Source organism: Myotis davidii, unplaced genomic scaffold (genome assembly GCF_000327345.1).
Source record: "Myotis davidii unplaced genomic scaffold, ASM32734v1 scaffold648, whole genome shotgun sequence".
Taxonomy (NCBI): Eukaryota; Metazoa; Chordata; class Mammalia; order Chiroptera; family Vespertilionidae; genus Myotis; species Myotis davidii.
Window position 1 is genome coordinate 1,767,403 of NW_006299603.1, and position 11,704 is coordinate 1,779,106.

Sequence of the window (11,704 nt, forward strand, 5' to 3'; positions counted from 1 at the left end):
GCACTTTCATGGAGAGTCTAACTTTCTACTTTCCTATCTGATTATACCAATAGAATCTATGAGTAGAATATGGTTAGTGGGGGGAGGGGGACGGAGTTCAAATTTGAGAGTTTCACCCCTGTCTGCTGCCTTCAGGCTCTGGGCAACCATCTCAAGCAGCATCACATGGTCCACCCCCTCCAATTGTTGAATAGACTCTCAGGAGAGTCTCAAGTCTCCCACATTTTGTTACATCCCGTGAAACAGTCCTTGTCATGCTAGAAGCATGCAGGTCAAGAGTATAGGTACCAGCAAACAGGCTGCTCCCACCGGACACCGCCGAGTCCTGTTTTGAGGAGCTCTCAAAATCCAAGTACAAAGAATGAGATTAACAAATCCAAATGCACAAGACAAAAAAGTATACTGTCTTTATTGCCTTAAAATTGCATAGTTACTTGATTGTGCACGCTTTTAAATAGGGGACCCACTTGGAAACTACTTTCTCGCAGGGGATGTTTCAAGCTTTTTCACTACGGCAAGAGCAGGGACCAAAATGCTGCCTGGGCTTAAGAAGAACCATGATCAGATGACAAAGGGAGTTGTAGAGTTAGCTGGATTTAGACAAGAAGTAACCATTGAAGGACGCTGATTCCATCCGACAGGACTCAGAGGAGGCCAGGGAAGCTGAGGGAAGAGTCACCCTGACATTGAGACTGGATTCAGGAGCAGCCGAGAGAGGGAGAGGAAGCAGAAAGGAGTCGAGAGGCAGTGCCTTGTGCTCAAATCTGAGATGAATGCCCCGACAGGAGACAGGGTGCACTGTGTAGCCAGGGGCACAGTCTGGGCATGACCCCGGCTACAGAAAGCCACATACTAGAAAAATAACTTAAAGCTATACAATTGTCATTATAAATATTTTGTCTTTTAAAACTAACTAGTGCTGGTTTAAAAAGGTTCACAGTTACTCGAAGAGAGCCGCATATTGCACGGTGGTGGAAAAGTCCGCTCTGGTCCCCGTGTGTAAACAATAAGTCCCTTCTCCTCTGGCGACTTCAGGACACAGAGAAACAGGATCTGCTATAAGCAAAGCACTTGGGTACAAGGCACGTGGGAGCTGACAGACTCTGCTGGGATTTCGGAGATGGGAATGGCATCACTGGGTCTTGAACCGGATTGAACGTGGTGATGGTCTCCTCGCCTTCTTCTCATTCCACAGTTACAGACTTGGCCAGGTTTCTGGGGAAGTCCACCTACAGTAACAGACAGTAGCTGCTCAGGATCCCGCAGACCCCAGCAACACGCTGTATCGGAAAACCTAGCATCAGAGAGCTTGGGAAGGAGACCGGGTTCCTGGTCAGGGGCTGGCTCCCTTGAGACTTGCATCCTGGAAGTGGTTCCTTACTCCAGACACTTTAACTAACTGTATAATGTTTAGTTGACTCAATAAACACTTGTAGCCGAAACCGGTTTGGCTCAGTGGATAGAGCGTCGGCTTGCGGACTGAAAGGTCCCAGGTTCGATTCCGGTCAAGGGCATGTACCTTGGTTGCGGGCACATCCCCAGTGGGGAGTGTGCAGGAGGCAGCTGGTCGATGTTTCTCTCTCATCGATGTTTCTAACTCTCTATCTCTCTCCTTTCCTCTCTGTAAAAACTCAATAAAATATATTTAAAAAAATAAATAAATAAATAAACACTTGTAGTGCACCTGCTATGTTTCAAGCAGCAGCACTATTAAAAGGACGTGATTCACGCTATTAAAGACAGCCCAAATTGTACTGTGAAAGGATACGCACTCAACCCATGAGACTTGTTAGTGTGGGGTGGGGGTTGGGAAGGAAATGTGATGGGCTGGCGGATAAAGTAGCTTCAACTTTATCTGCGATGTCTTATTTTGTTTATAATAATGTGTTGGGTTTTTTTTTTTAAGAAATATGACAAAAGGTAGCACATGTCACTTCTGAATGACATACACCATCAGGTGTTTCTTATATGGTATTTTGTGTTATGTATTTTTTAAAGCTTCTCAAGATAAATTATAATCAAACTTCTATTCCTTTGCACAATAAATTGTGTTCTTACACTTGCTGGTGAGATCATAAATTGGTTCTTTTCTGGAACATAAGTAGACAATAGATGTTAAGGGTCCCAAAATGTTAACTCATATGCTAGACTGAGGACAAGTCTTAAATGTGGGATGGAAATGTATGTACAAAGATGTTCACTGCAAGTGTTATTTATGCAAATGTTCTGAAAAATTAGAAACACTTTAAATAGAAGATTGGCTTAGTAATTGTTAAAATCCATGTTATAAGATTGTGGTGGAAGATTATACAGGGACTAAATGTTGCTTGCAACAAGTTCAAAATGTGAGAAAAAACAATATCAAAAAGGAAGATATAAAATTTCACCTTTGATATATAATCTTGAAAAATGTTTTAAAAAAACTCCCATGCACAAGGCAGCCTGGAATGAGATACTGAATTGCTTTAGCATTGCCTGATGATGAGCTTCTGGTTAATGATATGGTCTTTACACAGCTTGCAGTTCCCAAGCTTCTTTTCAGGGAGTATAAGTTACTTTAAAAATCATTTTAAAAATGAATATATTTGTCCTATCAATATTTATACCTGATAAAGACGAACTGGAACTTTGAGAAAATGTATCAATTGGGAGGGTCTGTGGGAGGAGCTAGGGCCTATGGCAGTTCTTGCACTCTTGGGTAATCATGAGAACCCTAAACAAGAACCCTACAGGGAGAACTCGGTGTTTATAATAAAACTATGGTTCTAGCTTCCCATTTCCTTAATTTCTGTTTCCCCTTCTATAAACACTCATCCATCTTGGCACACAGGCTAGAGATTGCCACGTCTGCATACACTGTGTGGCAACCATTCCTCCCCTCCCCCCAAATAAATCCTTGGTGATGAAACACGAAGTCGATATTATTTTTTTTTAGCCGACATGCCAAATAAGTATTTAAAAACAAAAAGGAATTCTAGGGTTACATTCTGCCCTCGCTGGGTCAGGCAGTTTCCAGATGTACGTACGTCATATCCCCGGAGGACGGCCAGGTGGAAGGACAGGAGCTGCAGGGGGATCACGCTGAGGATGCCCTGCAGGCAGTCCACGGTGGCGGGCAGCTCGATCATCTTGTATGCGAACTTGGAGCTCTCGGTGTCGTCCTTGGAGCACAGTATAATCGGGCGACCCTGAAGCAGAAGAAGGTGGTTACAAAACGCAGCTCGTCTCTGAAAGAAGCACCCCTCACAGGGCTGTTTCTGAGCTCAGCATCGCTGCCAGGAGGACAGCGACCCTTTGTTTCTGCTGGAATTCCGGGTGAGGTGCTATGTATGATTCATGCAAAGGACACAGTGGTTTTGACGCTTTTTGGTGAGTTTCTTTCCCTTCCCTGGCCCGGGGATGGCCCTCCTGCTTCCCTCAGCGCCCGTTTCTGTGTGGCTCCAACGTGCCTTGCAAAGGGCAGAGCACACCCACCCCTTGCTCTGATGGGGCTCACAGTTGAGTGGTGGGAAACAAAACCAGACCAGAAGCCAGTAAGTAACGATGAACTTCAGGAAGGTGCCACAGAGGCGATAAAACGGGGGTGCGCTTGGGGGAGGTGGGTGAAGCCTGGGGTGGCCTCTAGAAGGGGACATTGGGCTGAGACCTGGCTGACCAGAGCCAGCTCTGAAGGTGTGTGGGAAGAACATGTGGAGCAGAGGGAACTGCCAACGCCACGGCTCGGAGGCAGGAAGCAGCTGACATGCGTGGGAAACAGGGCAGGGGCTGGATAATGTGGGCTCATGGTCACTATAGTTTTTTGGAAGCCACTGGAAGGTTTTAAGCAACGAGGCACAGTGATTGTGTTCTGTAACTTCTGCCCACCATGCTGATCCAGGAGTGGCAGCAGCTGGCTCAAGTGTCCTGTCGGATGTCACCTCCCTATAAGTTCCTAGGCCTTCCAGCATGGATGTGGGGGAGTTCCACCCTCCCACCTCTGGACAGCTGCAGTGTAATAGACTTCGGCTGATCTTTGTCCCTGGCTCTTGGGAGGGGACCTCTAAACTCTTGGGCTTTCCTGAGTGATCGAGTGTTTGTTTCCCATGGTGGGTGTATGGGAGTTTATGCTAATGAGGTGACTCGTGGTGGGACCAAGGATAGCCGGGGAAGACAGATAGAGAATTGGGGCTTTGGGCCAAGTGATACCCCTCTGAGCGCCTGACCTCCAGGAACAGAAGAGGTGCTGGAAATGGACTTCAGTCACGTGGCCAATGATGCAATCCACTGTGCCTACATAATGAAACCCCAAGAAAACTCTGGGCCCTGCAGCTAGCAGCTCAGGCAGGCTCCCTGGCCGCAATGCTCACTGCTGTGTAGGAGCGGGAAAGCCCTTGCCCTGTGAGTCCCTTCCTTTGCTGACCCTGATTTGTATCCTGCATAATAAAACTGCAATAGTTACATAATGTTTTCCTGAGTTTTATGAGTCATTCTAGGGAATTAGTGACCCGAGCGGCTATCAGGAAATCCAGAAGTGGGGGTGATCTGAGAACCCCTGAACTTGCAGCTGGTGTCTGGAGTGAAGGCAGTCCGGTGAGGACAGTGGCCTCCACCTGTGACACATGACCTAACTGCAGGGGGGCAGTGCCAGGACTGCCCTCGGGGCTCCCCACCAGGAGTACCTCCTCTGGTCTCTGGGCCTGGGACCCAGCAGAGCTCCGGACCTCACTAAGGAGCCGTTGTGGGCATGGTCGAAAGCTGGCCAGGCCCTTTCTGAATGTGTGCGCCACTCATGAGGGGACTGAGGATAGACTCGGTGGTCATCCCTGCTCACTGGCAGGACCCAGGCATAGCTGGAATGACGGTGGCTGAGGTGGGCATGTCTGGGAGAGAGAAGGGGCAGGTGGCCCAGCCCCGCGGAGAGCCCTCACCTGGCGAGCCGTGATCTGCTGCAGGGCGTTCTGGCATTTGGCAAAGCAAGGGTCCTTCATGATGACCATGATGATGGGCATCTGCTTGTCGATCAGTGCCAGGGGCCCATGCTTCAGTTCACCAGCCAGGATGCCTTCTGAGTGCATGTAGGTTATCTCTTTAATTTTCTGGGGAAAATGAGGTGGAATTAGTCACACTAGGCAGACTACATCAACCAGAGGGAGAATCAGCTGGGAGGCAAGGCGTTGAGGGCCACAAGGCAGATGGACACACGGAGCGTCAACAGCACAGAGGGCCACTGGCAAGGCCGGGTCCAAGGGAGGTGGCCGGCAGCGATACAGAGCATATAAAAGCCCAGCCTGCAGCTTGTGTTCCCAGACCAGCCCCTGGGCGGTCACCCCCCTCGGATGGACAAGTCAGGGTCACTCTAGCTTTCCCCAGGCCCCGTGCCCTTCCACAGTTAGGTTTGTAATGATGGACTTGTATTCTGTCTAGATACGCCGCCATCCAATTATCTGATTAATAATCATTTCCCCAGTCCTAGAACATTAATAAACTGCAAAGGGTTGCTCCAACTATCCAGCAAAGTTACACCCCCTGGGGCTGTTACTGGCATCTTCCTGCGTGGGGAAGACCCGTTCTATTCCGTTACACCACACCCGTCACCGGACTGGGAAGAGTGATGAAGGATACCTTTCTCACCCACTCATTCGGGTCAGGAAACACTGTTGGAAGACTGGCTCCATCCTGAATGCCATGGATGTCTGGAGTGCCAGCCCCCCAGGGACCATAGAGGGGTCATGACTGGGCCAGCAGCAGTGTGAATGCTCCTTTCCCCTCAAAGACTAAGCTGGATGCGCACCTTCCACCAGCACACTCAGGCGCTGTAGCCGAGCCCCCGATGGTAGAGGCCTGGAGGCAGATTGAAGCACCCCCTCCCTAAGGCCTTGCCTTCCTGCCCCTGAGCAGCAGCCTCACTGCCTTTGGCAAGAGTGGGACCCTCCAGTGGAAGAGGTGGTAGGAAAGAAGCAGCTGCTTGCTCCCCTGGGAAGAGGAGGGGAACCAGCTGGTCACGGGCGATGCCCTCGTCTGGGTACCAAGTGCTGCCTTAGCTGTGACAGTGTCTCCCGTTTAGCTCGTTTGAACATGAATAGCAAGCAAATGGTGAGTCAAGGGCAAGCACGGGACCCAGGCCCCTGGACAGCCATGCCCACCGTCTCCATGGCCCCGCGTCCGTGCCCCTGCCCCTGCCCCACCCCATCAGCTCTCTTACACCAGCCAGTATGGATCTTTACTGCCGCAGGAGGCGAAACAGCCAGGCACTGGTTTAAACTGTGCAGGGCCTGTCAGGCTCATTCCTGCAAGATCTGCAGCCCCTCTCAGTTTTAGGGGTAACAGGGACACTCTGCAGAGGCCCCACCCCGCAATTCTGGTCTGCCCAAACCCTCCACGCAGGCTGCCTGTGCTAGTGAGGGAAAAGTGAAGTCCACGTGCACCTGAGTTCGAATCTCAGGCTGGCCACTTCTGCTGTGTCATTTTTAGCAAGATGAATCTTTTGGAGGCTGTTTCCTCCTGGGTACAATGTGGACAATAACTGTCCATCTCTCAGAAGATGCTAGTGAGGTACAAATGGGCCAATCTAGATGGAGCCTGGCACAGGCTGACACCTCTGGGGCTCACCCAAGGGTGTCCTACACGTTTATCCCGGGAGAATAAAGATTGGGAGCCCCTAGCTCTATGTCCCCAGGGCTAGAACACCCGGTAGTGGGCTGGTGCTCAATGGACACAGTGGACAACAGGCCCCAGTGCCCCTACCCTTGCTCAATGCCCTGTCCTCCTTGCTGGTTCCTCTGGGTCTCCCATGCCTGCCCTCTGCGAGGGGTGGTGGTGTCAGGGTTGGGCAGAGGGTGCTCACCAGGGCTCCTTCCAGGCACGTGGCGTAGTTGTAGCCCCGCCCCATGACCAGGAGTGACCTCTGCGTGTAGAGCTCCAGGGCCAGGTCATGGATCTTCTGGTCCAGCGACAATACTTCCTTGATCAGCTCTATGTGTGCACACAGCAGAGGGGAGAGCCAGTTATACCGACTTTAGAACAAGATTCACAATCCGAAATACAGTGGGTAAGACAAGGTTTAGGAACTCACATCACTTAGTACGTTTGGCTTCTTTGCCTTAATAAAAACATTACATATATATATTTAAATCAGTGAGAATAGTGGCATTATTTTTTGCAAATCTTAATATTTGACTTTGAAATGAAAAACAGGTTCTCATATCTCCTTCCTCAATCTGTTGTGATAATCTTTTGGTTAAAGTATAGGAAAAGAATGCAATCTCACAGAACTTTGCAGCTGGACAAGGGAGGAATGTTTAAGTAGTTTTTTTCAAATCATTGTGAATGTTCTTTGATATTATACTACATGCAAGAAGCAACAATTTCCTAAAAGAGTACTTGCAGGTGTGGAATCTGAAATCCTATCACCAAACTTTCCCTCCCTTGTTATATTAAAACATGCATTTCGCTAAATGGATCTTTTACACATGCATAATTCTGCACCATCATGCATTGGTATAAGTGCTGGGAATGTGGTCAGGCTATCCGTTTTTCAAAATCTTCAGTACGGTTGAAAGCTGGAAGTTTATCATTGGTAGCAAATGCAGTCAGTGTTCTCAGCGTGTTAGGCTAACTTTGTTCGTTTTTGAGAAAATGCCTGCCACGTACCCAAGTCAGCTTGCTACTCCAACAACCACTTTTCTTTGAAACGACCCTCGTGCCTCAGGGTCCAGCAGAAGGACCTAACGCGTCCTTCCCATCTGGTCACACAGCACGTTAAGAAGCACGGCACTTCATAAGGCCAGTGCAGCCTCCTGTGTCATCGCGGGCGTGCCTAAGTGAGGTGGGTGTGTGGTGCTGAGAGCATGGTGCCTCGGCTGGGAGGTGTGCTGAGGTGCCCGGGGTGGCCACCGCTGCCTTTCAAATGTCCACACGGCAGAAAGCCAAACATGTCTTATTTATGATAAAGAAGGCATCGCTGTGAATGTAGTTTTGCAAAGCCCTAGGGCCTGTGGACCACAGCTTAGGAACTGCGGACTTGGACATCAGGGTAAGGTCCTGCTTGGCCAGGGCTATTACTGCTTGAAGTGAAGAATGTCTTTCTTGGCAATACATTTCCAGCATGTGGTGTTGGGTAGAGTCAGACCTCTAGGCTTTGTATGGCCAGATGGTGGCTTTCCCTCACTGCCTCTCTGGGATTGGCCCCTGGCTCCCAGGGAGGACCCAGGACTGCCCCATTTCTTCAAGGGGCTGCCCAGCCTCATGGCATCCATGGGGTGAGGTCTTTCCATTTTCTATTCTGGGGCCTGCACACAGCAAACCTAAGAGGTCTTTCCTTCCCTGGCGTGTAAGTGGCTGAGGGAAAGGAGCTCTGTGCACCCTGGCAGCCTCAGGATGGCCTCGGGCGAGGCAGCTGGTGCGGGGTACACGGAGTGCAGTGAGGGAGTGAGTGACTGAAACCAAAGAGTTTGCAATTTTATGCGACTGACAGTGTATCTCACCGACAGCGAAAGGTGGAACCTAGCACGAGAGGAGTTTGGTGAGACTGTAAAAGAGCTGGGGCAGGAAGAGACGCGGGCCATGTGCTTTCTCGGGTATTTCCTGCGCACCTACTGTGCGCTGGCACCTGGCTTCCAGCAGTGACTGTGACAAGGGTGACTGTGTGCGCACTGAGCTGCCATGCTAGTTGGGGAGACAAGCCAGTACATAGGTGAACAGGGAATTTTGGGTCACAGCATGTGCCAGACAGAAAGGAAACTGGCTGGCCTGCCTGGCGTGGCTCAGCTGGTTGAGCATCGTCCTATGCACCGAAGGGCTGCCAGTTCGATTCATGGTCGGGGCACATACCTGGGTTGCAGGTTCAATCCCCAGTCGGGGTGCATACGGAAGGCAACCGATCACTGTTCCTCTCTCACACTGATGTTTCTCTCATTCTCTCTCTCTCTCTCCTCCCACACCCCTCTTCTTCTCTAAGTATGTCCTCAGGGGAGAATTAAAAAAAAAAGAAAACCCCTTGCTTCTCGGTGCCCCCAAAAAGAAAGAAAAAAAAGGAAAAAAGAAAAAGAGAAATGAAACCGGCTAACATTTCATAGAGAGCTGGGGCAGGAGGGTGGAACCCAGGGTGGCCAGGGGGAGCCCCAAGAAGTGACACGTGAGCTGAGGCTTGTGATGAGAAGCCACTGGCGCTTAGAGAGATGGAGGAAGAGGGGTTCTAAAGGAGAGAGTGCAAAGGCCCTGGGGTGGAAAGAGCTTTTCATTGCTGAGGATCAAAGGTCTGTGAGACATCCCCTCCCTCCCGCCGAAAGAGGGGCCTGGAGAAGGGCATTCTATGAGGTCAGAGGCGGCGGGGCCCAGCATGCAGGGCTCCTAGACGGGTGAGGAGCGTGGACTTCGCTCTTGGCCCTGTGGGAGCTGCAGTGGTGAGGGGGCAGTTTGAGGGGAAGGGCGGGCGTGATTAACAGCATCACTAACAGCATCGAGAGGCAGGAAGAAAGCACCAGGAACAGCCCACGGATTTGAACGTTGAGGGAAGTGTCATTTTGGAACATACCAGGCAACGACTGCAGACCACGGATGATCTCTCGCCGGCGATCTTGCAGTGAAACGCGGTCCTCCGACATCATCAGGCCAAACATCACCAGGGAAATGAACTGACTGGTGTAAGCCTGCGGACCAGCGGCAGTGCTGACCGAGGGGGCGGATGTGCGGGTGGCCACCACGGGACGGGGGCAGATCACCGGGCCCCTCTCGCCTCTGGCCGCCCGCCGGCCCAGCCCAGGCCCTCCCTCCCACAGGGCGCACGCGGCTTCTCACCTTGGTGCTGGCCACCCCGACCTCCGGGCCCGCATTGATGTGGACGCCGCAGTCGGTCTCCCGAGAGATGGAGCTGCCCACAGTGTTGGTGACGCCCACGGTCAGGGCCCCGCGGTCCTTAGAGTAACGCAGCGCCAGGAGGGTGTCTGCGGTCTCGCCTGCCACACAGACCCTTCCCTCAGCGCGTGTTCACGGGGGCATGGCTCTGCCCCACCCACTGGCTCCCGCTCTTACACAAAACTCAGTGCCCAGACACAGGCACTTGCACCCAGAAAGGAAAATGCATGCTCAGCCGTTTTGGTGGTTGGTTCGTAGACTCAAGGTTCCACTGCTGTTTATGCAGCAAGCACCTTCTCACCCACTGCCCCGCCGCTCCTGGCAGTCCTGTGAGGCCACTGTCCTCACTTCCCCTTGAGGACGGGGACTCAGCAGAGGAAACCAACGCCTGCCGCTCCAGGCCACCAGTCAGCACCAACCTGGGTGGGCCTGGGCCCAGTGCCCTTTCTATAGCTCTGAGCTGTCTTGTTCAGAATGTGCCCAGATTTAACATTTAAAAAGCAAGAATGCCCCCAAATGGCATTTCTCAAATAAACCTTGTTATAAAGAGAAGCACTTCTTGCAGCCTTGCAGGGTGGACAAAAATTATTTTTACAATAAAACTACGTACATAGATCCACACATAAGCCAGCACCAACTCCCTAAGCTTGCAAATCCTAAAGAATTCAAACTAAATTCAGCACAACCCAGGCCATACAACCAAACCCATTCGCTGTGCACTCAACCCCTGCTCTTGGCTGCGCCCTCCCCAGCAGCTCTTCCGCAGAGCAGGCTGCAAGTCCCAATCTTTCCTCCCCAACTCGCATCCAGCACTCTGGGTGTCACCCAGCCCTTCCTCAGTGCCAGCGGGGCTCAGGGCTTGGAGGGGAGAGCAGGGTGCCTCCATCTTCGTCAGCCCTGCTCCCCAGTGTCTGGTACAGCACTTTTTAACTTAATGGACAGGGCTAAACAAAATGAAACTTTAAAACCCTTCGGTGAAGATGCTCAGGAGCTGTCCCCACATTATTTCACATTAAATCCACCTCTGTTCTTTGGTGAGTGGCTCCCCGCAATTCATGAAACATTTTTAGATTTTAATGGGACCATAAGCCAGCAATGTTGGCAGCTGAAGTCACATGGCAGCCCCTGGGTGCACGGTGCTCAGCTGGAGGTGGACGTGTCTGTGTGAGTGTTTGTCATTGAAATAGAAGTAGGATTAAGATTCCAAAATGGAAGCCCTGATATCTATAGGAACGTTCAATACTGCTTCTATTTTGTGGTTAGTTCCCCCCCCCCTTTTATCCAAAAGAGATACATTCTGAAGTCCTTATGGATGAAATAACACAACGCCGGAGACTGACTTCCAAATAACCTGTGGGTATGGACAACCCCAGCTCTGGTGAGCTGATCATTGCTACGGCAAGGCAATGCCTCATGGCCATCTCTACCCTGATAAAGGCCTGGGAATTTTCCATAATTAAAACCCTCCTGGAGCTCACAGGCACTCCCAGCCTATGGCCATGGTTCACTTCTCCAACGGTCTTCCCAGCACGACGGTAGCAAATATCCAAGCTTAGTGTTGGGATGGCACCCGGCGGGGTTTGCTGAACTAGCCCTACCCTGGAGCAGTGTCTCTCCATGCCTTCCCTGCTGGCGGTGTGGGCACTGCCCAGCAACCACACAGCCTCTGAACCAGCGGAATTTTGAAGAACTTGCTCATGAAACCCAGCACACATTCATGGCGCCCTGATGGGTGGTCCCATCAGCCTTGGGCTTGAAGTACCTGGAGGAGGAAGCAGCCCTGGCTGCATGGCCCTCCCCATGGGGACGGTCACCAAAGGTGCTGAGGGTGCCGTGAGCCGATGTGTGAGAGCAGCGTGCGGCTGGGGCCTGG

The 11,704-nt window shown here is 51.3% G+C and overlaps 1 protein-coding gene across 1 annotated transcript in view; it reads right to left on the reverse strand.

Annotated features, from left to right (window-relative positions):
* Positions 1–381: 381 nt before the first annotated feature.
* Positions 382–11,704, reverse strand: part of GFPT2 (glutamine-fructose-6-phosphate transaminase 2) — a 30,419-nt gene continuing 19,096 nt past the window's right edge. The window contains exons 13-18 of the mRNA XM_015571558.1: positions 9,775–9,932; positions 9,512–9,626; positions 6,824–6,951; positions 4,908–5,075; positions 3,027–3,188; positions 382–1,229 (exon numbers count right to left, since the gene is read on the reverse strand). Coding sequence (XP_015427044.1) covers positions 1,185–1,229; positions 3,027–3,188; positions 4,908–5,075; positions 6,824–6,951; positions 9,512–9,626; positions 9,775–9,932 — 776 coding nt within the window. The 3' untranslated portion in view covers positions 382–1,184. The remainder of the gene's footprint in view (positions 1,230–3,026; positions 3,189–4,907; positions 5,076–6,823; positions 6,952–9,511; positions 9,627–9,774; positions 9,933–11,704) is intronic.